The sequence below is a fragment of the Gouania willdenowi genome, chromosome 1 (genome assembly GCF_900634775.1).
Source record: "Gouania willdenowi chromosome 1, fGouWil2.1, whole genome shotgun sequence".
Taxonomy (NCBI): domain Eukaryota; kingdom Metazoa; phylum Chordata; class Actinopteri; order Blenniiformes; family Gobiesocidae; genus Gouania; species Gouania willdenowi.
In genome coordinates, this window is record NC_041044.1 from 27,969,911 (window position 1) to 27,995,791 (window position 25,881).

General features: G+C 39.1%; 1 protein-coding gene across 8 annotated transcripts in view; it reads left to right on the forward strand.

Moving 5' to 3' along the window:
* LOC114464738 (adhesion G protein-coupled receptor L3-like) overlaps positions 1–25,881 on the forward strand; it is a 168,855-nt gene that overhangs the window by 135,147 nt on the left and 7,827 nt on the right. Inside the window, exons 17-23 of one of the 8 annotated variants that reach the window (XM_028449281.1) lie at positions 3,018–3,238; positions 7,464–7,530; positions 9,431–9,522; positions 11,392–11,560; positions 14,265–14,444; positions 14,878–14,971; positions 23,540–23,668. In XM_028449281.1, the coding sequence (XP_028305082.1) occupies positions 3,018–3,238; positions 7,464–7,530; positions 9,431–9,522; positions 11,392–11,560; positions 14,265–14,444; positions 14,878–14,971; positions 23,540–23,668 (952 nt within the window). The remainder of the gene's footprint in view (positions 1–3,017; positions 3,239–7,463; positions 7,531–9,430; positions 9,523–11,391; positions 11,561–14,264; positions 14,445–14,877; positions 14,972–23,539; positions 23,669–25,881) is intronic. The other 7 variants (XM_028449451.1, XM_028449537.1, XM_028449364.1 and 4 more) reach the window with 7 other exon arrangements.

The following is a 25,881-nucleotide window of genomic DNA, read 5'->3' on the forward strand; positions in this document are numbered from 1 at the left end:
TGCCCTACTTTCCTGGGCTATTTTTCTCCATGAAACTCACTTGCATCCCTGTGTGCTTTCCATGGTTTTAGCTATAAGGTAACCAAGGAAATGAAACTTCACTATGAGGTGCTATGTTGTGAAGATTTGAAAATACATTGTGTCGTTGAGGGAGCTAAGAAATACTTTGAAATCATATGAAACTGAACTAACTGACTCCCTCCCATTGAACTAAGTGTTTCTCTCACATGAAGTTTTTCCTCTTACTGCAAACACCTTTATTATTAAAGTCTGTCTGCTAACTCCAAGGTTCATTGACTTTGCAGAACCTCCATTGATTAGAACATTGCCAAAAACTGAACCAGTTGCTTAGGTGTTTTTTTTTTTTGTTCACCGTCATCTCCTAAGCACTCTTTTCTTCCCTGTTTTTACTCTATTGATAGTGTGAAGTCAAGGTTTAAAGCTATCTTTCACAACTCTTCTCATTAACAATTTAATTGTGACTGAGTCAAGAAAACTGGGCTTGCTTAAAGTTTTGCTTGAGAATGTTACATTTCTGATCCAAAAGGCTTTTATATATTTAGAGTGTCTTGTTTTTTTAAAAACATCACATCTACATTTCTGATTGGTTTACTGCTGTTAATCAACATGTTTTTTTTTTCATCCTTCACTGATACATATTCAATCTTCTACATAGTCATGTGTCACTGCTGGTACCCATCCCAGCTCTTATCTGGTGTAAGACAGAAAACCCCAGGGCTTGATCTTGCTGTGATGTGCTAACTGCTACTCCAATAAGTATTTTATAGACTCAAAAATTATATTAAATAAGTATTTTCATAATGCAGAAGCAAGATGACCTTGAGAAACCCCATGCAAGCCAGGAGAACGTGCAAACTGCACACATAAATGTTCCAGGTCTCCATCACGCTGCTATTTTTATTACCCTTTTTACAATGTAACTCAAACAACCATTGGGTTTGTTACTTTTGATTTTAAATTCTGTGTTTTCATTTTAAAAATGATCTAATAACAATCAAAAACCCTCAAACTAATCAATTTTAAGATGCCAGCAACTTAATAACAAACGCTTTTCAGGACAATGTTACAAAAATCATTTTCATAAACTATTTTCAATCCTTTAAACTTTGTCCTCTTTCCAATCTGCAATCTGTGAGCTTTGTCTCCTCCATGCCGTAGCTATAGAGTTCTTTTTGCAGCAGTCCCATTTATTTTACTCAGTCTTAGCAGTGACAAAAATTGTATCGTATTTTCAAAAGTGTTGCCAAGTAATTTGCCCTTCTCACAAAAGAAACCTCACTCCCTTTTTCATCCTCCTTAGAAGAATCCCTTGCAGCTCCTTTTTGAAATGTGCTCAATGTACCATCTTATGTTTCATATCTTCTGAGGTGAATTGTAGATTGTAGTCACTGAGTAAAGTGTGTGAGAGGCTCAGCAAATATTGCTATCTCCGAGGGATTTTTGGTCTTTCTGTTGCTAAATGATGCGTTTCCTTGGGTCTATATGTTTCTGAGGGCAGAAAGGCTCATCTGGGTAATAGATGTCAGCATTGTGAGTACATATTGTCTCGTTTGTGTCAGTTTTTCAAGGATTTTGTCAAGTTTTCCTTTCTATGTAAGGCAGCAGGAAGTGAGTCTAGTTTCCAAATAGAAGCATGTTGTAGGTGAACAGGCATCAGCACTTTCACAGTTTCTTCTCTGTCATCTTTTTCTGTCTTTTGCCGACAGTACAATTTTCAATCAATCTTGTTCTCTTTCTAATAAGCATATGATGTATTTTAACTTGATTTTAGCATATCTACTTAACCTCCGAGTGCTGAGTTCACTAGATTAAAAAGTTATAATGGGTTGTTACTGTATAGAAGACATGGGCAACTAGTAGCCCGGGGGCCACTTGTGGCCCTCATTCAGTCTAGTTTTTTGCAGCCCCCAAAGCAAATCCCCCAAAATTGTAATTCAAGAAGTTGGATGGAATGTGAAGCCCACAATAATACACAAAATAACTCTCAAAACACACAAATCGGCAGCAAAAAAAGTACATAAAAAACAACAAAATAACAACCATTTAAACAAACAAAATGACTACAAAAACACACAAAACAACCAGGGATACACCGAATATTTGGCCACCGAATATTTGGCCACCGAATATATTCGGCCGAATATTGCAAAAAAAGCCATATTCGGCCCTCGGTTTAGCGAGTTAAAAGCAAGGCCGAATAGTAGCATGTGACGCAATGACGCAACGTGCAGTGATTTAGAGTCGGAAAAGTGTGTGCGCGTTGCTGCAGAAGCACAGCAGCTCCTCCTTTCCGCACACAAACAGCCAGACTCTCTCCTTACCGCTCTCCGTTGTCTGTCACAGCGTAAAAGTTGGAAACCGTCCAATTCCACAACAGACTTTTTACAAAATGTGGAATTACAAGGGAGGGAGGAAACAACTTTTTCAACTTTGGCCCTCTGAATGAGGCTAAAGGGATGTATATCACTGTATCAAAACCATTATAAAGTGATTTTTTTTCATCATACTTCCCCTTTAATGCACTTTAAGTTTTTTTGGAATGTTTGTTTTATTTGAAGGGCAAATATAAATGAAAAACTTTGTTGTCCTTTTTGAAAAACCAAGGCTACTGGGGTATTTTAAAAATTTCATAATATTCAATAAACATTTACTTTCTTTAAAAAACACGTCTAAAAATGTATTCTAGGGCATTTATGCACTATTAAAAAAAATTGTGAAAAACGTATTCGATATTCGGTATTTGATTATATTTTATTCGGCTTCGGCCTCAAATTTTCATTTCGGTGCATCCCTAAAAACAACAACACATTACAGACAAGCTCCAAATACACACAAACTGTTAACAAAATTGCAAAATGACAGGAAAATACAGAAAACAAAAACACAAAAAGTGGCCCCAAAATGCACTAATCTACAACAAAAATTCAGAAAATGACAAATAGTTTCCCATCTCTGCTGTATAGTTACACTCTTTTTCTTCTTCTCTTCCTCAACAGATTGTCTGTGCAGTGTTTGCTGCCCTGCTCCATTTCTTCTTCTTGGCAGCCTTCACATGGATGTTCCTGGAAGGGGTGCAGCTTTACATCATGCTGGTTGAGGTCTTTGAGAGCGAACACTCCAGGACTAAGTACTTTTACCTGGCCGGATACGGAGTGCCCGCTGTCATAGTGGCGGTTTCTGCTGCAGTGGACTACAGGAGCTACGGCACCGACCGAGTGTAAGGAGGGTGGCAAAGAAGGCACTGTGTGAATGGAGGATACATGACAGGGCGAGTGGTGGAAACGGAGGGAGACTGGAGTGCCTGCTGTCATTTTGGCTGCCACACTGGACTACACAAGCTGTGGCACTTAACAGGAGTTAATACACAGAGGGGAATAGGGACATGCGGGGAAGGATGAGCCACACAGAGGTTGCTGAAGCAAAGCAGTGACAATGTGTGAATACGGAAGGATTTAGCAGCCAAGCTAGACAAGGGGTGTATATGGAGCGAAATAGGGCAGAGGAGGTTCAAGTGTGAAAATGAAGTGCTCAAGTAATCTACGCAGATATGTGATGATTTGTTGACATTTGGTGGGTATGCGATCTTTTGGGGAATGAACAAAATCTGGATCTGCCCATGAGTCACCTAGCTCTTATTTATTTTAAGGCCATGAATATTCATCTGAAAATTCCTGCTCTAACGGTAAAAAAAAGATTGACATTTTGACATCAGGGCCTATATCTGAATCAGAAAAAAGTTCATTAATCCCAGAGGGGTAATTAGAAAGGCAAGGCAAAGAGCGGCATATTAAAAAAAAACGATAATAATAATATTATTATTAATAATAATAATAATAATAATAATAATACAAACATGCAGAAATCAAGAAGCAAGACTACACCAAGAGGTTGTAAGGTAAACTGAATGATTGTGCAAATGAATGACAGGTGCAACAATGGCCATGAGAATGCTAAATGCTTATGTATAAGTTAAAAATATTTAAAATAATAATAATAAATAAAAAGTATATAAACATATGTAAACAGATTTATATTATAACATTTTTTATTATATTGTTAATATTATTTACTATTATATTATATATTATTATATGTGCATATTTAGGGCCCGAGCACATCGGTGCATAGGACCCTATTGTAATGCACCTCATTTTTATTATTATTTTATTTACGGCAAAATGATCGCATTTGAGGGCCTAAACAGGTTCAATTATTAGGACTGGCGAAAAATTTGATATTGCACATGTGAATGGCAAAATGACTCAGTAGCGCCCCCGTTGGTTTAACCCATGTCATTTATAGCCATAGCGCCACCTATTGGTAAAAGGCATTATTTTTGCACAGAACATGGCAGTAAAGTTTGTGATATAATCCTTGAAAATGGTGAGCTACGTCTCAACACTTTAAACCCACCGACATGCAACACACCTCAATGTGCGGCATTTCCTGACATGCGTGTGGTTGCAAGGGCCCGTTCGTTGCTGCTTGCAGCTTTAATTATACATATTTTTCTAAATATCTATAACGTTGTGGTGAGAGAGAGACTTTATAAACACTTACTGTGGTTTTCTGGGAACTCGAGGGATTAAAAAAAAAAAATTGACTGAATTACAATAGTAATGGTTATTTATAAATAAATATTTATTAACATTCCCCAAAAGCATTTACGGCATATCTAGGATAGGTGTTGTGGTATGACCTGCATAGCTGTCAAACATTTTTAAACACTGTAGTTTGCAGAGAGATATAAATTGTGCTTATTCCAACTTTTGATCATGAGATATCGATGCAAGAAAATGTAATCCGTGAACATCAGCTGATAATTGATGCTTTGCTCGTAAACTCTAGGCTGACGCGACATCTGCCGCTGAGCCACAGGTGGAATTATTGCATCGCGTTGTGCGTACTGCTGCTACCAGCCCTCAGTCTGGTTAAAACGCAGATTCATAAAAACATGATTATGCGACAAACACTGCCTGTGATTGAAAACAGCTTCTTCCGTGAAGTGAACTACAACTGGACTGCATTGGAAAATCTCTACAAAGCTAAATCTGCACTGCTCCAGTATAATCTATAGGATTGTTAGATTGTTCATATGCTCGAACGTTCACATTTGTGTCAGTTTTTGCAAACTTTTGTCATTCATATAGAGCATCTTTCTACCAGTCACAGGTTGGAACACAAGGAAAGCTGAATTTAGCTTTGTTTTAATCAGTGACGTGCCGTGAGCACTAGAGTTCAGTTGGCGGGGCGTTTGCAAAATCAACAGCATAAAACACCATTAAAGAACCCCAAACACTTATTCAATTGCAGCCTCCATACTCTCCCAACAATATATACAGTATGTCATGACGTGGCAGAGCATCCGTTGTTTGTGTTGGAAACACAGAATCACGGAGAAAATGACAACAACAACAACAACAACTCAGAACAGCCTCAGTGAGGAGCATTCACACTCAATCCTTCCTTTTGTACCATTCACTGTGGAAAGTACCAACAATTTTCTGACCTCACCATTGCTGAAGGTCTGGTAGCTCAGGTGTTGGTCTCCCATCTTTTGAAAGCATTTTTTTCCTCAAAAGAAAGTTTCTTTATTGTCTCTAGCGCTGTCATCCTGCCTGTAGTGTTATCCTACCCACTAGCTAGAAAATGTAGCAGCGGCCACGCTTTATCAATTCACTAATGCATTGCAAATGTAGGTATAGCATTTAGCATAGCACGACTACATCCAAAGGCAGCGTAGCGATCTTTTGGGAAAGGGTGTGGCCTCCTCCTGCCTTACAGCGGGGTGAGACTTGTGCAGCATCTCTGTCGTACCAGGAAATAACGATGTTTAGTCATTTGGCCTATGAAAAGCACAAAATGCTGACACATAAACTTTTAGGTATTGTAGGCTATCGGAAATTGAAAAATAAATTATAATTATATTATAATTAAAACAAATAATCAAAACATCAATTCACCCTTAGGTAGGCACTGCCTACCCTGACTGCACGTCACTGGTTTTAACATCCAGTCACACCACTACGTATACACACACACACAGAGAAAAATATATCAATATTTCATTGTGGGATGATCATTTAAACATGTCAAGTTTTGGGTGAGGAATCAGACAGCATACCGTGAGTTTTGTTAAAAAAAAAAAAACTAACAAAAAAAAACTTTTTCGACTTCAGTCTGCTGCAAAAATTCAATGTCAAAAGAGTAACATCAATTAACAATGACTTTTTAAATTTTTCACAATAATGCACTGAAGCAATGATCCTTTCCGATTTTACGAATTGTTACACTCTCTTGCTCCCATTGATCTTAATCAGCAAATTGACGATTTTCGTTTTCTGGTACTTGGGTAGCATTTGTCAGTCCCACCCTGAAAAGGACACTGCCCATCAGTTCTGACAGAACACATTGAGACAAAACCTTTGAAAATATCATCTGCCATCCCTGCTGTGTCACCCTGTCACGTAACATGCCCTAAAAGTCTTTGTTTCAGCCAGTGGCACCCATTCATGTAATAATGCAGGCTATGACTTGGCAAACGAGCCCTAATGGAAGATACAGTGACATACTCAGGGACCCATAATGGAGGGCTCTCTAATGTGGTGAAAATTGAAAGATTAATAATTCAAAAGCAGTTAGTCATGAATCATTTGGGCATTTTGCTTCAGCAGTTCTTCTTTTGCACCTTATCTTCAATCATTTGGCTCTGACCCCTGTAGATGGCACATGGTGATGCTCTTTTTCCATCCATCCGTGGAAAGTACCAGTGAAGATGTTTTAGGGTCTAGTAAATTAACATCTGCCAGTAAATCTTTTACCAACAAAGCTAACAACGTGGTCAACTTTTTCCTGCCAGGTCGTTTATGTGTAGGTATATAAAATGCTTATTTTCTTTCTGTCACTGAAAGTGTAGGTTTCCAGTCACATGCTCGGTCTTTAGTCATATCCTTTATGTGTGCTTCTGCGTATATGTGTCCCTCTTCACTCCTATAACCTCACCATAGCCATTCCCAGACTCCATAAATAGCTAGGATGATGTCTGCGTTCACAACTCAGCATTCAAATGAACCCAGTCATGTCACTACAGGATGTGGCTGGATCATATATCTCTGCCCTAAGGGGGAAGTAAAGGTTTATTTATCACAGGTTCTCATCCCTCGCTGTCTCCACTTCTGTGTGTGATGTATGTTTGAGGTGTGCGCACAGTCTAGAGTCTATTCTCCACCACCCTTCCTCACTGCTTTCCCTTTTTCATCCACCACTGTTGCCTTTCTCTCCCCCCTTCTGTTGATGTCCTCTGATGGATCATCCTTGCTTTTCTACTTCCATCAATGGTCGGTGCATGCTTTTACTTCCCATGTGTCTTTCTCTTCTGAGCATGAGAACTCTGACACTGCCTCTCCCTCCCAATCACTCTTTCTGTCCCTCCTTCTCTCTAGATGCTGGCTGCGGTTGGATACGTACTTTATCTGGAGCTTCATAGGCCCTGCTACACTCATCATCATGGTGAGAGCCTGATTCATTCATTGACATAAATAATACACACGCTAACATAACACTGGCTGTCTTTGTTCAGAACTGGTGTATTCTAAGATGTTCATTATTCTCCTGCATTGTTTTGTCACATTTTCCTCAAATGTTTTAAGTACAAAAACAGTACATTATGTGTCATCCACTGAACTCCCAAGTGGGCAAACATTCCTATGGGATGGAAAATCATTGAAGGAGCTATAGAGCACAAACCGTTGTGTGCAATAATGGTGAGCACTTAGGAGTGTTAAATAGAAACTGAAAAGAATCTGTGTCCCCTTCGTTCTTTGGTTATTTCGTTTTAAAGTCAAATCAAAATAACAAATAAACTGTGTGTTTATTTTGTTTCATTGACTTAAAACCAAAATAATGAAAAATCAAAAACCAGATAAGCAGTGATTTTGTATTCTGTTTGGATATTTAAGGGAAACTAGGACGAGAGCTTCATGTTTTAATCTCACGACACAGAGGGGACCCATAGACGGGGGCGGACTTTTACTCCCGGAAAAAAAAGAAGCAACGCATAAGTCACGTTACTGATTAACTGGTGAATTGAAACGTCATCAATACATAAAATGGATGTTATGAAAAACATGCACATAATATGTGATTAAAGGAGCCAGAGGTGTTGTAATGAATCTACTGGTGCTCCTTGTTTCTTGTGATCAACTTCCGTCTAGTGGTATTATAACGCGCAAAAAAAATATTTTTTACTGCCCTCAAAAAAGCTGTGAATGTTTTTGCTTTAGCTTTTCAAATCGTAGAAGTTCTAACATCTATTCCTCACACCAGCCTCACAGTTGATAATCAGTCACCAGTTTATTTGGATACTATTTGGACCGTAACACTGTTCGGTAAAGTTGGCACGATATTCACAGATTCGGACTTCCGGCATCAATAACTCTTTAACGAAACGTCATCGACATTCATATTACGCCTCTTTGCCATCCGTGTGAGGTGGACAACATGCTAAAAGATCATTTTATCAAACGCAGCAGAGTAAAAGTCCCATTTGTGTGGTGAGTTTAAAACAGAAACAAAAAAAACAACATAACCATGCTGTTTATTTGTTTTTTTGATTTTGTTTTAAAACGGAATAACCAAAGAACGAAGGGTGCACGGACTGAAAAGCAACATAGCGTGTCAAAGTGCTGTTTTTGTTTCAAAACACTGCAACCAAATTTAGGGCCGAGCAGGAGCAACGTAAACTGCCACAAAGTTACTGCATAGTTCCTGTATAGACCTATGTGTGTCTGCAAAGCGTTCTGAGGAGAATGAACAGGCATCCTATCATTAGTAAGTAAACAGAGACGGAAATAGAATAGAGTTAGACGGCCATGCAGACATACTGGGGGGAAAAAAAGCTGTGTTTAATACAGAAAAGTTTCAAACCAGTGGGATGTGTTCCCGGCTCCCTGTACAATGACGCTTGCTTCTCATTTTAGAAATGCCAGCCAGGCTATTAACGATCTTACTAGCTCTGCAAGGGGGAGATCTGCAGGTGATGCTGCCCTGTTATGCCTCTACACCCCTCAGCAAGACAGAAAGCCTGCGAGCTCTCAGAGCAGCAGTCCGGACACTCATTGTTATACCAGGATATCTGCACTTTGGCTATTAAAAAATGACAGCGTTTGTGGGATTTGGATTACATGACTGCTGCATTTCCCTTTAGCCCATGCTGCTGTGTTTTGAGCCCATAAAAGCTTGTTGATTGTGGGCTGACACTGTTTTCTCCCAGCTAATTACGTCTGCAGTAGCAAATGAAATGATATACCCTGAATCGGTGCAGTGACATTGTGTCTTTGATTAGACTCATTTCTGTGAATGATTAACTCATGTGTAATCAAGGTAATATGTGTGTGTCTGTGTGTTTCAGTTGAATGTGATCTTTCTGGGTATCGCTCTTTATAAGATGTTCCACCACACAGCTATTCTCAAGCCAGACTCTGGATGTTTGGACAACATTAAGTAAGTAGTGCAGACTGAATCTGAAATCAAGCGTGGTTATTATGGTATCTAAGGAATTCTCAGCATTTAGGAAAAACAAATTGATGCCTAATTTGTTGTGCCATGGAGAGAAAACTGATTCCTTGGTTACAGTAAATACAGAGGATGTTGATTATAAAGACTAGAGGAAGGATGAGAAACAAGCCTGGCTCTGAACCAAGGTTCGTAAAAAAAAAATGCTTTCCAGCACTTTAAAGCACAATTATCGCCAAGCAACGTGCCAATGACACATGCACTCATTGGCACAATGTTTATCGAAGGTGACATTTTTTTTTTTGCAATGAAAAAAACAGTTATTCACAAGTTTGTTATTCATAAGTATCTCAAAAACAAGAATGCGCATTTTTCAAATCGGCTTTTTTTGTTCCATGTAGCACATTTAAACGTTATCTTAACATTGGTAGCATCACTTTACTACCCTTGACCACAATACACATGCATGCTAAAGCAATAATGAGCTATCTGACCTTTGTTGTTTTTCTTTTGTCTCGGTTCAACCTAGTTTGAATACTTTAACACTTTCCACTTTATCCATGTTTACTGATCAACCAGAAACTCTTTTGCCTGAAACAATTTGTTAGCTTGGCCTTTTGTCTTATACATAGAACCTGCCTGCAGTTGAAGTACAAGCTTGAATTAACTATTACCCTGCCTTGTCAAATTGATTTTCTTGATTAACATGGTCCTTTGACCCAAATACCTAATGTGTTATGGAGATATTCTAATAATAATATGTGATTTCAAGGAAACAGCCCTGAGAGAAATAACTCTAGGGAGTTAAGAGAGACTCTGAGGGAGAGGTGAAACATTGGAATGGAAGTGATGAGTGTACATTTTATTGGAAAGGGTCATCAGATGAGCTTTAGTGGAGATTCTGTCTCGCCTGAATGGTGCCACTGAGGGCAACATCAAATCAATCACCTTAGACTCCCTCGCTTTCCCTCCTGTCTCTCTCCCTTCCTCGTGACGCTACTAATATTTCCCCTTTCCTCGCTCATTGGCTTTGTCTCTATTCCTCGCGTTAAAGCCGCTCGCTGCCCAATCAGCCAATCGAATTAACAGCCATCATTTCAGTTGTGGCGGACCAAAAAGTGTGACCTTAATAGTGAAATGTCATTTATTATGGCTGTAATGTCCCTTTACTAGTACTTACTGCCCAGTGAATCCACTCACACTCAACCAAGACCTTTCAATGCATACAAATGCTCCTCCATGACCATGTTTTTTTTAATTATTTTTTATAGACATTTGGCATTTGTCTTACTTTTTCATAGCCGAGATAATGAAGCTCCAAAGCCTTGAAAACATTTGATCAGAGTTATTGTGATAATACTGTCCAAAACCACTAATTCACTTGCAGTGTTTTAGAAAACTTTAGGACTTGTTTGGACGAGTTTGAAAATAAACCTGAAAGTGTCTCCGTGGTCATGTGCTGTGAATAATTGTGTTACGATGGAAGAGGGAGATAACTGTTTTACCATGCTGTCTGTTTTGGGTTTTAGTCACTGACGTAAGAGAGCTTGTAACTTCTCCTTCCTCTCTGGAGATGCTATCTAAATGAGAAAATCCACTTTCACTCTCTTCTCTCACCCCCTTAAGTAAAAATGAGCGTGTCTTTCTGGCCCAACATCAACTATTTCCCCCCACCCCATTCCCACAGTGTTAGAGCTTTGGTTGACCCTCATCCAACCTTTTTCTCCTGCCTCCTGGCCTCACTTGCATCAGCTTTGGATGATATTTTTTCTGAGTCATTGACAAAGATTGCTAGGCGGGGTTGTAAGGAAATGCTACTATTTGTCAAACATTTCTTGTTTTTTTCTTTTTCTTCAGGTCTTGGGTGATTGGGGCCATAGCCCTGCTGTGTTTGCTGGGTCTAACCTGGGCTTTCGGACTGATGTACATCAACGAAAGCACCGTGATCATGGCCTACCTGTTCACCATCTTCAACTCTCTACAGGGCATGTTCATCTTCATCTTTCACTGCATATTGCAGAAAAAGGTGCGTGAGATAACGCCTACACCAGAGCGCACATAACTTTGTCGGTCCGGTTCTCAGGGGAGCACCTCGGGTCATTGCTTGGCGCTTACTTGTTTCCTGTAACCACCTCTCAAGGGTAAAAGAACAGAGGGATGCGTAGATAACGTGACATTTTAATTTCGTTTCAACTGACATTGAATAGAAACAGCTTTAAAGCCTCACCGAATACGAAGCTTTCCAATGAAATGACTGAAAAGTAAATGTACAGATACTGAAAAAAAATAAACAAGAGCTTTTATGCACTCACAACAGTTATACATAAAAAGGGTTTAAAAATATATCAAGTGTTTATCATTCATGAGGGGTTTTTTTTTGTGTAAAAATAAAGATCAAACAGAGTGCTTCAATAAGAAATGATAAAATACAAAAGGTTCAGTTACCGTCACTGATAGATGGGCTGTTCTCATGTGTCTGTGCGGGTTGTTTGTGGAGCCCGTTTGGTAGGAAACGTTTAGATGGCTCAGATTACACACTTTACCTCACCTCCACTGCGCACTCCCTGATTAACTCATTTATTTCCCTCCTGTATCGCTCTCTGTTCACTGTCGTGCACACACAAACGCACATGCATAACCCTTTTCCATCAACACAAACACTAAAAGTGTGTATCTGCGGAGGTGTCACAGGATTGATCCCGACAGTGGCTGTTCGAATTACAGCACAATTTTTCTTTACTTAATGGCAGCAGGTGTCAAACTAAAGAGTTTTCTGGAAAATGTTTCTGTCAATGGGAAAGTTTTTCTTCAACATTGAGGAGCATCTTGCCTAAATTAGCCAGATAAGAATTTAACATTTTTAAAAAGAACCTTCTCAGTTCAAACGCTTACGAAGAAACGCCCACGGAGGGTTTTAATAAATTCCAAACATTAACCCTGCCAACATCAGTAGCATCCAGTAGCTTCAATTTTAGAGACTATCTTTATATACATATATTTTTTATTTTATTTTAGTTTTTCTGTATACGTACATATGACTTTTTATACTTTAGTTATGTGTCTCTTCCAGGAGAAGCCTACACATTCTGAGCTATTTTTACAAAGTCTCCCACACAGTGTCAGTGCCTAACAGTGTAGGTGAGTAGAGGGGAAATGGATGTATCAAATACCTTATACCCTCAATCTGGCTGCAGCTCTGAGGAGAGATTTTAGTTTTAAGTGCATGACCAGGAAACTAGCGTGTCTGTGTGTACACTGTACTTAGGTATGTGTCAGGCCATTGGATCAGGTATCCAGAGAGCTGTCCTCAGAACAGCGCCGAGGTTTTCTTTGGCTGCGTCCCAAAATGGTTTCCTCCTAAGATGCATGGAGCAACTCAAACACACAGCTGTTCAAACAGAGTATGTGGCAACACACGATGCCAGTCCAACAAGCTTGTTAAAAGGCAATTACAGTCTTATTTGTTCTAACTTGATTGGGATCTAAATGCAGATGTTCTGTGTGCACAAGTGCATCACATGTCTCTCCGTGGTGTGTTCTCACTTTCTGATGAATATGATGAGAGGGGAAAGTTTATTAAGTTAATCTTCAAATGTCTAAATCTTTATAGTTCTTGTTCAATTGTTTAAAGCTGCTATCCACGATCATTTCTTTTAATGGATAAAATAAACATGTAAACATAATTTACTCCCGAAACACGGAAACGGGTGTTTTGACCTTATTCTGATATCATGGGGAATACCGGAAATACTGCAACACCAAAAAAATGATGTCAGGCAAATCACTGTCGTCCTTGTCTGGCAGAAGAAAAAAAAAGAATGAAATGACTGTAAGAATGAATTAAAAACAGTTTTATGCATTCTTTTAAAGGACTCCACATCCCACAATGCCCAAACTTATTTGTCAACAAACGGAGTGTTTATGTTGGAGAATACAACAAACTATCAAGCAGCGATTTTAACCTTTTTCCTTTTGTTTTTTGGAGTAAATGATGTTTGTATGTCTGATTATATCTAATGAAAAGTTTTATGGGTAGCAGCTTTGAGAATGAAGTGAAATAGTGTATTATTAATTACAAGTACTAACGTTACTGTAATTTAGTTGCCTTTATGGGTATTTGTACTTTTTTTTGAGGATATTTCTATATCACTAATTTTACTTGTACTTAAGTACGTTTTAAAAGTTACATTTCTACACTCAACCGTTACTGGGTAAATTTTAATTTTTTGGTTTAAAATGACCAGACAGCAATGATCACATCATAGCCGACCAACCAGATTAAACATAAAGCACAGCGCAAAAACAGGATTGAATGGAAGTTTTTTTCTCAGTTGTAGAGTTCATAAATGTAGCTATACTTAGAGCCTGATCATTTATTTATTTTGAATTGAATGCATTGGTGTTATTTTATTTAAAAAAATGAATTAAGTTCCAATCATGCAAGATTTGGTTTCTTCCTTTTTAAGTTTATACATGAGATGTTTACTGTATGCAAAGGAACCGTGGCAAGATTGTGAATGAATGTAACTAGTGACTTTTACTTTGAGTACAATTTAATTAAGCTATTTTATATTTGTACTTGAGTATCTTATGTATGACTTACTTGTACTTGTACTTGAGTATAATTTCAATCAAGTAACAGTACTTGTACTTGAGTAGTATATATCATCTCTGGCTACAATGACCAAAGTTAAAGCGAAGCCTCAGTACTTTCTTTTCCCCTTACTCAGGTGCGTAAGGAGTACGGCAAATGTCTGCGTACTCATTGCTGCAGTGGCAAGAGTGTGGAAACCTCCATCTCCTCCTCCAATAAAACGACCACCTCTCGGACCCCCGGCCGCTACTCTACAGGCTCACAGGTGAGCTTACCGGCCTGTACACCAGGACGCTACAGCACAGCAGACTCTCAGGTGAGGCCAGATCACGCCAAGAGGGCTTTGGGATATCAGCGATTCACTTTTTAACTCACATATTCTTTTGTTAATAACATCTTCTAGATGAATAAGTTATGGTTAAAAGTGAAATATCCCAAACCCTGACTTGACACAGATAAAGCTGCCTTATTTCAGGTTTGTGCAGTACTTGTGACACTGATGTGTGAATATTTTTTCCAACCTGTTTCCCGCTTCACTTATGTTCCTTAATGGCCTCACCTGCACTAATTTGCTTCTTTTTTTTAACCATCACGCCTCATTAATTTTCCTTTGGTTGTCATCCATTTTCTCCCATGACATCTTCCTGTTGCATTAATGCATTCCTCTTCCTTTTCATTGTTATTATTATTTATGTCTTTACCTATACCTTTTCTACCCCTCTTTTTTGCTTCTTTCCTGCCGTGTGCAGAGTCGAATCAGGCGGATGTGGAATGACACAGTGAGAAAACAGGAGTCCTCCTTCATCACCGGAGACATCAACAGCTCTGCCACACTAAACAGAGGTAACTATGGGATACCTATCATTTGCATCCTTATCAATGTCACCACTTTCACTTTATAATAAGCAGGAGGCTTAGGCAGGATGAGCTGTCTTTTAGCTAGAGGTTCTTCTCACAGCTTTGTGTTGGTAAAGAATAAAGGGTTTGTAAAATGTAATATCCCTTGATAGTTCTTTTTTTTTTTTTAAAGTTCCCTTTAAAGAACGCCTTCACAGGAAGTATCTTGTCAAAACTGAAACATTACCCAGTTTGTGGATACATTCAGTACCCACTGAGAGCAGGGCTCACTGTGCTTAGCGGGGTGTACACTATGTGCTTTGTTTTAAAAACCAAAAAAGTCATTTTAGCAATATGGGAAACATATAAGAACAAGAGCACTCAGAGAGTACAAACCTTCTTCATTCACACTTTAAAGGCTTGGAAGAAAGTTTGGTAACACTGTAGTTTTATACATAAAGGCGGATATTACGCTGTCATTATTATGACGACACCTGTCAGCATGAATAAGGTGTCATAAAGACATTAAGTGTTGTTACCCTAACCCCTAACCCCACTAGATCCCTCCACCTAACCCAAAAAATGCCAACATAGCTCCAAAGGTGTCATAATTTAATTTAGCGAATGACACTTAATGACAGCCTTCATGACACCAGATAATGACAGCGTAATGTCAGCCTTGTATAAAACTTCAAGTAAAGTGTTACCGAAATTGCTAACACTTTTTGGAGGAAAATTACGGTGCAATGCGCAATCCAGATCTGATCCAGATGAAACTTAATGAGGTAATAGAGGAACCAACCTGACATAACTCGGTCAAATTTCATACAAATCGAGATATACATTTTTGAATTCCCGCCAATGATGTTCGATAGGGATTTTTTTAATTTTTCAAGCTGACCCATAATCAATGTATTAATCTGGATCACATACACATTTAATTCAATCTTCCATGGTGTACGGTCTATCTTTGGTTAAAATTTGTCAAAATCTGTGGGGCACTTTTGACGTAATCCTGCTAAAAGACAAACAAACAAATAAATAAACCCTGGTGAAAATATTATATATTATAAATTAAAATATGAGTTTGGGTGAACAGGAATGGAACTGCTTGTAACATTTTTGCACTGCTGTAATATTCTAAATGAGCTACCGTACATGCAGCCTTGGCTGTCCTATTATGTCAAATGTGCTGTAGTTACAAGTCTACTAAATGAGAACCATGCTTGGTTCATTGTATTTCTGAACTGTCTGTTAGTCAGACTCTGCAAAGTAATGACCTGCACGAACTATATCCAACAGTATGGCTGTCTAATGAGGACAAAGACACCTAAATGTCTGTGCTGTTTCACACACACAAGCATGATTACAGGATATTGGAACATGCCCAGTGGACGGAGCACTTCAGTTAACACCCTTACTTTTTTCCTTCTTTATGCATAAACCGTGCTCTACATAGCTTTGTAGTCAAAGGACCACAGATGGTGCCTTCGGAGATAATAGGAATTTTGCAATCAGACATGGGGCATACATTGTGGAAAGACAAAAACAAAAAGTGAAATAACGTCACACAGTAACAGTTGATGTTAGTCCATTGTGTATGTTTTGATCAAGAGACATAATCTTTGAAACCCATCCATCCATCCATCTTCTTTGTATTCGAGCCTTTTCAGATCATGGGCATAGACATGTAACCTAACCCAGCTTTACTGAGAGCACTAGGCAGGAAACACGAACTGGACATGTTGCCTCAAGTGCCCCGTGTAAACTCATAAATACCCAAAGCCAGGGGTGGACTGGGACAGAAATTGGCAATTTTATGGCCAGACCAGCCAACTACATTATCAGTGATTCTCAACATGTGGCTTAATTTAAATTTTTATTCCCCCAGAAAACCTTTTTACCTGTTTCCTTTGCAACTTACTTTGTCCCATTTTGACCCTTTTTTAAAAAAAAAAATTCAGACTTTAGCTACCGTTTACCAATAAATATCCTTTTTTCATATTTTTGTCCATTTTTACAAGTTTTTTTTTTGACACTTTTATCCAATTTTTGCCCTTTCTTAAATTTTTTTGGCCACCTTTCATCCCAATAAGCTATCTTTTGCCCAATAAATACCACTTGTTTCCCTTTTCCCTACATTTTGCCTCTTTTGTTTCACATTTTTGCCCTTTTTTACTATTGTTTGCCACATTTTGCCAATCTAAATACCACCTGGTTCCTCTCTATTTGCCCATTTTTTGGCCACTCTCTACTGCTTTTGGCCCATTTTATTCACTTTTCACTCTTTTCTTGACACATTTTAGCCACTTTTGGACCATTGTTGGCCACCTGTTACCATGTCTGCCTCCACTCGCTCATCAAAAAAACAAAAAAATGTAGCCACTTTGGGTTGACGCCCCACCGGTACAATGCCCGGTATTCCAGATGGCCAGTCCACCCCTGCTCAAAGCCATTATACTCTGAGGTGCAGATTCACTAAAGGTTTAGGGGTATTAAAACGTGTGCAAACGTCATTCCACGCGCTAATAAGGGGTACGAACCCCAGGGAATCAGGACTGTGCGTCTTCTGCGCGTCACAATGCGCCCACAATCCATTGTGCAGGTTTCCCTGTGATGAATGTGTAAAGTAGGCAGATCTCATAAGGGGTGCAAAAAATGAGAGAAGGAAATAAATTAATGCAGTAAGCACAAAGCAATTCATTAAACCTGGAACTATGTGCTGTGATTGTTTTAGCACCAGAAAATAGTACGACTGACAAGCAGGTGCAAACACACACGCAGAGATCAGCTGCAATAAATGTTGACACAAAAACACAGTGGAGATGGAAAAAAACACTCCAGTTAACCTTTCTAGTATAAGAAAATAATTTAAATAAAATAATTGACAATATTAACAGCCACTGAATAAGACAATGCAGAGTAAAGATAAGCATGGATGCCACTCCGGACGCACCGCTCCAATGAGCTCCTGTGTCTTTCTCTCCATGTTTTGATCGTAAAATTCACGTGTCACATTGATGTCAGTAGCGTCAGGCCAGAATCAGCTGAGCACTGCTTGGGAGCTCAGACCTGCTGGATGATGCTCAGTAGATCATCTTCAAACGGTGCTGATCGACTGATTGACAGACTGTGTTGCTGCATTAACTCAGATCAATGGCAGATCAATAGGATGGTTTCTGTCCAAATCTGCCTGTGGACTGATGAGAGCAAAGTTACAGAACCTGAAATTAGGGGGAAAAAATATCATTAGGTTTTAAAGTTGTTGTTTAAAAAAAATAAGTTTCAGTTTCTGTTTATTTTGTTTTCTACATTATTAAATGTAGTCCATCCACTTCCAAACTGTAGTTCTTCAAATGTAATTTTGTGCTTCCGTGCACTCACCTCTCCATGTTTAACGAGCAAAATGTTCATTTAAATAGGGTTGTCACAACCACGTATATACACGCAGCTATTAGTGCCACAATGTTAGTAAATTCCCCACAGCAGGTGAGGAAACAGCGCCACCAAAGGATGTAGGGACTCACCCTTTATTTCAGATCTTAGTGAATCCACCCCTGAGTATTGTACCGTTGGTCTGATCAAAATATTTAGCTTTCAGAGAATAACTTTAACACCTATCAATCGAGGATCAGGTGAAAGGCCTGGGACACCATGACAGGTTGCCAGTTACACAGAGACAAGCATTGACAACTACAGTTTTATTCAATTGATTAACTGTTGACGGATACATTTATGTTTTTGGACTGCTGAAGTTTCTGATGAACTCCTGCTTGCCTTTCATATGTAAAAAAACAAGTGGAAAAACAAGTAATCATATCTTCATTACTTATACGTTCATGGTTGTATCCATACAGCTATATAACATATTTTTACACATAATATATTATACCACTGCTGTTTTTACTAGCTACATTGGTTCAGCGCATTGCCTTTAATATTATAACACTTAATCAACCTGCCTTAACAATTGGACATCCTATGATATTTGATTGCTTAAAGTGTTCCCTTAATGAAGTGAGACCGATATTTGGCATAACTGATCAAAGCGCACTATAATAAGGCACTCAAACACCACTACGTTGTTTTTTCTGTGCCTCTTGTTACTGGCCTTGATAGAGAATAATTAGATACATTTATTTGTATTTACTGAATATGAAAAGGGTTTATATTGTGATGAAAGACATGTTTCCCTGATTGTCACGGCACCAGTTGTAAAAAAAAAAGAAAAAGAAAAACGGCTTCCACTAAAAAGCCACAGTGGTGGCAGTAATGTAAACTGACATTGTTTCCTTTGAGACAGTCTTTGTGAGTGTTTTGCCAGTGAAACGCCCGAGTAATGGTTTCAGAAGGTGATGATGACAGGACAAGACCAAGGAGAGCAAGTCATACTGTCTAGTCTAGTGGAATCTTGGATGATTGAAACTGTTTAATAATATTTAAACAAAACAGAAACAATAGGTTATTTACATAACTCCGGTTCTTTGAGTGTTATAAGTGAGATGTTTCACTATGGGATATACGCCTCTGTGTCATATCACAGAAGCCCTATCTCATTACGCCAATCCTGATTGGCTGGTGAAATGTATTCATCCTCCGCAGGTAGTCCTGCCTACTATAAGTAGAGGGGGTGGAGATTACAGCGCCTTTCAAATAAGCAATCCTCTTCTCACTCATCTAGCAAAAAGGGCTGTCTGGTGAGACATCTCACTCATATTACTCAGAGAACCAAGGTTATGTAAATAACCTATGCTTCTCTTTCATAACATTCATTTTGATGTCTCACTATGGGTTATGGTAACTCCCGTATTGCAGACAAGCTTATCACGCACTACACCAGCCCGCAGGGCAAGCACTGTTCCTGATCAGGACAGGAGAACCACCCGGTGCGGAGACATCCAGACGGTAAAACTGGACAAAAGTGTGGGGCGAGGATCAACTCGCCGCAGCACAAATATCCTGCACAGACACTCCCCTGAACAGGGCCCAGGATGTGGCTAAACCCCGAGTCAAATATGCACGCAAGCAAGCCAACAGGCGGCTGCAGACTCTGACTCGTATAAGCCAAAGCAATCGCTTCCACCACCCAGTGTGACAGACGAAACTTAGTTTAGTAACCGGCTTCCCTTTATGGGACAGAGCTCAGAAGACAAAGAGCTGATTGCTCCTCCTGAAGCTCCTCGTCATATCTACGTAAGTGCGCACCAGACACAGCAAGTAGGGCCACTGCTCCCCCTGTGAGGCAGAGAAGGCCGTGAGGTCAATAGGAGAACTCGAGCCCAGCACCTTAGGCACAAATGCCGGGTTGACTTTCAGCACCATCCTCACATTGCCGGAAGAAGTGAGCGCATGATGAGTTCATGGATGTCACTGACACGTTTAGCTGACGCCAAAGCCAGTACCAACACTTTGCATGTCTCATTGGTTCTAAAGGAAGAAGTTTAAGTCCCTCCAGAACCACAGCCAAATCCCACAGGGAGGAATCTGCGTGCTCATTTTATAAAATGAACGATCAGCCGATGCTGACTCAGTTTTATCCCCAAAGCCCAAGTGACAGGCAGCCATAGCTGCCAGATACACTTTCACCGTGGAGAAGGCTCTCTGTTTGTCAACCAGCTTCTGCAGAAATGACAAAATCACTCCCACTAAAAGGGGGCGTGTCCTGCCCAGTGACACCAGCCCTCAAACACCAGCCCTCAAACATCCTCCATTTACAGTCGTACAGACACCTAGTGGAGGAAGCCCGAGCGCTCTGTCTGGTGGAAATCACATGCTGTGAGATTCCCACGGCTGACAGATTGCGCCACTCAGGGGCCAAACCCATAGCACCAAGCACTCTGGGTGAGGTTGGAAGACCAAGCCCTCCGCCTGTGAGAGCAGGTCCCCGCTCAACGGGAGTTGCCAGGGGCGGGCACACAGCAGCCGTTATATCTCTGTCAGCCAGTGCATAGTAGGCCAATGCGGAGCCAGAGTGTGACCATGCTCCCTCACCCTGGAGAGGGTGGGGGGCAGCAAGGCCAATGGGGGGAAGGCACAGAGCAGCACCGAGGCACCCTGAGCAGACCTGGTGTGTGTTTCGGCCCGATATCCAGTTCCCGCACCTGCAGAGATGAGCCTCCGAGCCTCCAGACCCCCTGGTGTGCGGGGCATTGTTCTCCATCTTCTTCTCTGTGCTGGTGCTCAGGCAAGAAGAAGTGGTTGGCTAGCCATGGACCGGCGACCGCGCGGAGTGGCGAGGTCGGTGTCCTAACCGAGCCACTAACTGGTGTGTTGCGTCCTGTGCTCGTAAGCTGTGGTGCGCCGTCGATTGAAGCGGTGAGCCGAGTCGAAAACAGGTGTGTCGGAGGTTGGCCCTCAACAGCCGTGCAGTGTTGTACCGAGCATGGAAGCAGAGAAAACACTGGTCGATCTGGTGTGGTCGAGAGCAGAGAAGAAACATCAACAGCAGCATCCTGTGACGGAATCCAGAAAAGGGTTCACCTGTGGACAGTTAAGCTGCTGAGTGAGAAGAGGTTTTTGAATAGCACTGTATTCTACTCTCCTTCTACTTATAGTAGGCAGGACTACCTGTGGCGGATGAATACATTTCACCAGCCAATCAGGGCTTCGGAGATATGACACTGAGGCATATATTCCATAGTGAGACACTGAAACGAATGTTATGAAAGAGCACACTCATTTTATTTGCTTATAGAAATTTCTATTTAACAAAATTCAGAACTGAATTGTGTTCTTAACTTTATATGTTGGAAACTTCCTTGAATCTCCATTGAATTCAGTGGTCCAAACACTACTTATCCATAATTTCATTTGTTTGTTCTCGCAGACTGTCACTCTGTCCTGTTGGGAAAGCAGTTGAAAGTGTTTTCTCTGACACTTTTACGTTGTCGTTTTAAGCTCATTATCCATGACAGCAGTAATTCTCGACAGTTTGACAGATTTTCCTCCTTCCAAAGACACCAACATGCACTATAAACTGATTTCCTGGCATCGTCATTTTGTTGACTTGGTATGAGCTAAACACCGACATAAGACTTCAGTTTAATTTTGCTTAAAACACATTTATTTTTGATGAACTGTTAAATTGATTTAAATGTAAAAAGACAAAAAAACAGGAATACTTTGTAGTCACATAGATTCTTTATGTGAATAAAACTCAGCTGTATATCACCATGGTAACAACCATAGGCTGTTTTTTAATTCAAAGCAATCATTGGAAAAAATATGATAATGATAATGCATTGGATTATTATAGTGCCTTATTTTGGTCACTCAAAGCACTTTACATGGCATTATGTGTGGGAACCTTGCCTTTAAACCACCTTCATGATCATATATATTTATATATTGTATATTATATATATTTCAAATAAACTCTGATCCAAGAAAGCCAGGGTTGGGGTCAGTTATTACATTTTTCAGCTACATCTACGTCTTATTATCCATGTTCAATTACAACTTCATTACCATTACAGTGACCAGCATTTTTTCCAATTACAATTGAATTACAATTATTTGTTTTCCTCAGAAAGTAACGTTCTAAATTACTAAAGTTCAATTACAATTAATCACAATTACTGAGCATTTAATAAATAATTACAATTTAATTATGATTATGACAGCAAGAGATTTTTTAAATTACAATTATAATTATGCCATAATAGTAATTGATTATCAATTACGTGATTACAATTATCAGAGAAAGCTTCTCTGTACAACTTCTTTGACTTCTTTTAAAGTCATGGACTGTTTTTTCCAACATCTCACCTCTATGACACTAATATGTTAACATGGGAGTTCTTCAGTAAACCATAAACATTTCCTTTCTGTTATGCATCCTGCTTTCTACCCTTTGATATTTGCTGTATACCTTGCCTGGATTTAGCAGGTATAGAAGTTAAAAGGATGAAAATAGATTAAATAACACGAGAAACTCTATTTAATGTGACAGCAGTGAAATGAAAGCTCTGTATTCATCAAACTGTAGGAACAAAAAGGCAAGTAAGAACTGCATTGTATACCTTCCCTTTCAGTACTAGTTACTATGGAAACATTTATGGTTTAAACAAAGGCTGTTGTTTTTTTTAAATCAGGCTCTGTATTGTGGGTAGAGTTAAAATCTCAGAGGTAATTTAACAGATTTGACCATTGACGCTCCTGCAGTAATGCTTCTCTGCAGCTCAGTTTGCTTCAAGCTCTGCCTCCATGTCTGTCCTTCTGTCTGTCCCTCCCTCTCTCAGCCTCTATGCACTAGCTGCAAGAATGAGTTGTCAAGCTTTTCCTCTACTTTCTCCCTAACCTACGTTTGCTCATTTGATTTACTTGTCCTCTCTCTTTCCTTCTTCCACACACTCCTTTCTTTCTGTCTCACTCTCCTTTGTTCTTTTCTCTACTTGTGTACTTCCACTTTGCAATGCTTACATGCTTTTTTTTTTATATACTTTATCTTTACCCTGCTTTTTTTTGTTTTCTCTTGAGTGCATCTTCCCTTTCACTCTTGGCTGTTGCTTTTTATCTCTCTTTTTCCTCTTGGCTGTTGCCCTTCCTCCCTCTTTCTCTATTTGCCTGAACCAGGAGCCATGGCTAATCATCTTATAACTAATGCTCTCCTTCGTCCCCATGGTACTAACAACCCTTATAACACTCTCCTGGGGGATTCAGCAGTCTATAACAACCCAGCCGTGGGCATGTACAACACTCAAGGTTTGACTTGTGTTCCTTTTTATTACCATACAGCTTTGTTGAAATTAACTGACGGTGTGGTCGTCTGCATGTTGAGTCTGCATGGCTATTGCATTTTTAAAAATGTTTGCGATTTGTAGATGCGGCCCTATTATGTTTCCTAAATAAGTTCATCAATCACACTGCAATACATATGCTGTATGAATTATTATAAAATGATCAACAAATGTTTGAGAAAATTTGCAAGCAAACAAAAAGTAGTAGTTCAGTTTAGGAGATTAAGATATCAGTGGGATTACAATGTGTTTTTAATGTGTGTCAATTTGCACTGTTGTTATTGTGGCTTGTATGTTTTTTTTATGCTTACCATATTTTTGCACACTGAATAGCCTCAATTTAGGACAAATAAAGTTATTGATTCATTGATTGATTGATTGATTGATATTATAAAGGTATCAGAGATTTTTGGCATCCATTTGGTCCAATCCAATCCAACTATATGTATAAAGCACTTTAAAAACCACCCAGGAAGAGGGGTACAAAGTGACAACAGATAGATGAAGTGCATACACTATAAGATAAACAATATAAATAAACAAAATATAAAATAACAGTGTACATAAAATCAATGCAATTTAAAAACTATATGCTAAAGTAAAAAGCTGCAACTGTAAAAGCTTGGTTGCCTTTGAGCTTTTTTTTTTTTCGGTCAATAAGGAGGATAAAGATATTGGCTTAACAGTTTCCAAATATATATACATAAAAAATAAAAGATTAAATAAATTAAAAATAAAATGTTTTTCTATGTCCTTGTTTGGCTATAATGACAAGTTGTTGTTTTTTGCTTTCATTGATTTCTATTCTTTTTCACAGTCACAGTTCATATAGTTTCTAGTTGTTCGCACAGGCGTGTTTCACATGAAACGTCTTTGTGATCAGTTTGGGTTTTGGGGCAGACCGGCCTGGGATTCAGAGGTTTCAGTGTGTGTGTCCCATGAATCTGTAGCTGTTCTGTGCTCTCAGGGTTTTATATGCTGCTGATAGTGCTAACCATAACAATGACAGAGTGTCTGAGAAAAGACCTTGGTAAATGTTATCAGTACGATAGTATCTGGCCTGCTTAGGACAGTTTGACCAGAACTGACCAGGAGAGATTCTGTAACCACATATCAAATACTAAATCCTACGTTTGGTGATTAAGTTTCAAATTCAAGCTTAGATGTTTCACCAAATGCTTTTTACTTGGTCTTTGAGCCCAAACCCAAAGCCCAGACAATGTTGTTCGCAATATTGTCAATATTCACCAATTTGCACACTTTTCTCAAAACTGGACTCCATAATTTACATTATATTTTACCATGAGAGCTACGCATCAAAATGTTCTCCAGCTCTTGTGTGTACATAAACATGGAGACAAACTAGGACTCATCTGTTCGTATTAGCCTCTTACTGTCATCAAAGGAGTGTTTCATGGCATCTATCCTCCCCTTTAAAGCTTAGTAGTGACAAAGATCTGTGACTGCTCCTTTCTGAAGACTTTCTCAGAATAGATGCATTCATCTAGGTCTGAATGTCAGCAGTGGCTTTCCTTTCTGAGGTACATTTTGTAGTGTCTGAAATCGGCTTCATTTACGTACCTTTCATTTCCTGCTTTTTCCTTGGCACATTATTTTAAGAACCAGTTTTGGCTATTTACTCAAAATCGTATACTTGACCACAAGATGTCTTCTCCTATTTTGTCTCAAAGACCACTCAGCAGCATTAAGTGATTTAATGCAGACCCTGAATTTCCATTGAGCTCTTGACTTTTTAAAACAGGAATAAGGAATTTCAAGTTGAATTTAATAGCAATAATGTAAGCAGCTTTACACTTTAGTGTAAACTAAAATGCAAGAATAACAGCAATAACCTTTTATTATTATTATTATTATTATTATTATTATTATTATTATTATTGTTATTATTTTTATTATTATTAATAATAATTTTTGCCATGAAATAGTTTATTTTAATTTAACAACTTCTAGGTACTAGTACATGTTGTAGTAAGACATACTGGTGAAACACAATAATACACATAAATACAGCAAATTATTAATGCACCATGAATTGACTTGTTGGTGTTATAAATGTAGTTTCTGTGGCTTGCTGGTGCACTTTTCATTTCCATTGTTATCTTGTAAGAGTTGCATGTACGCTACTGCATGCTAGCTGTGAATGTTGTTGATTTTTTT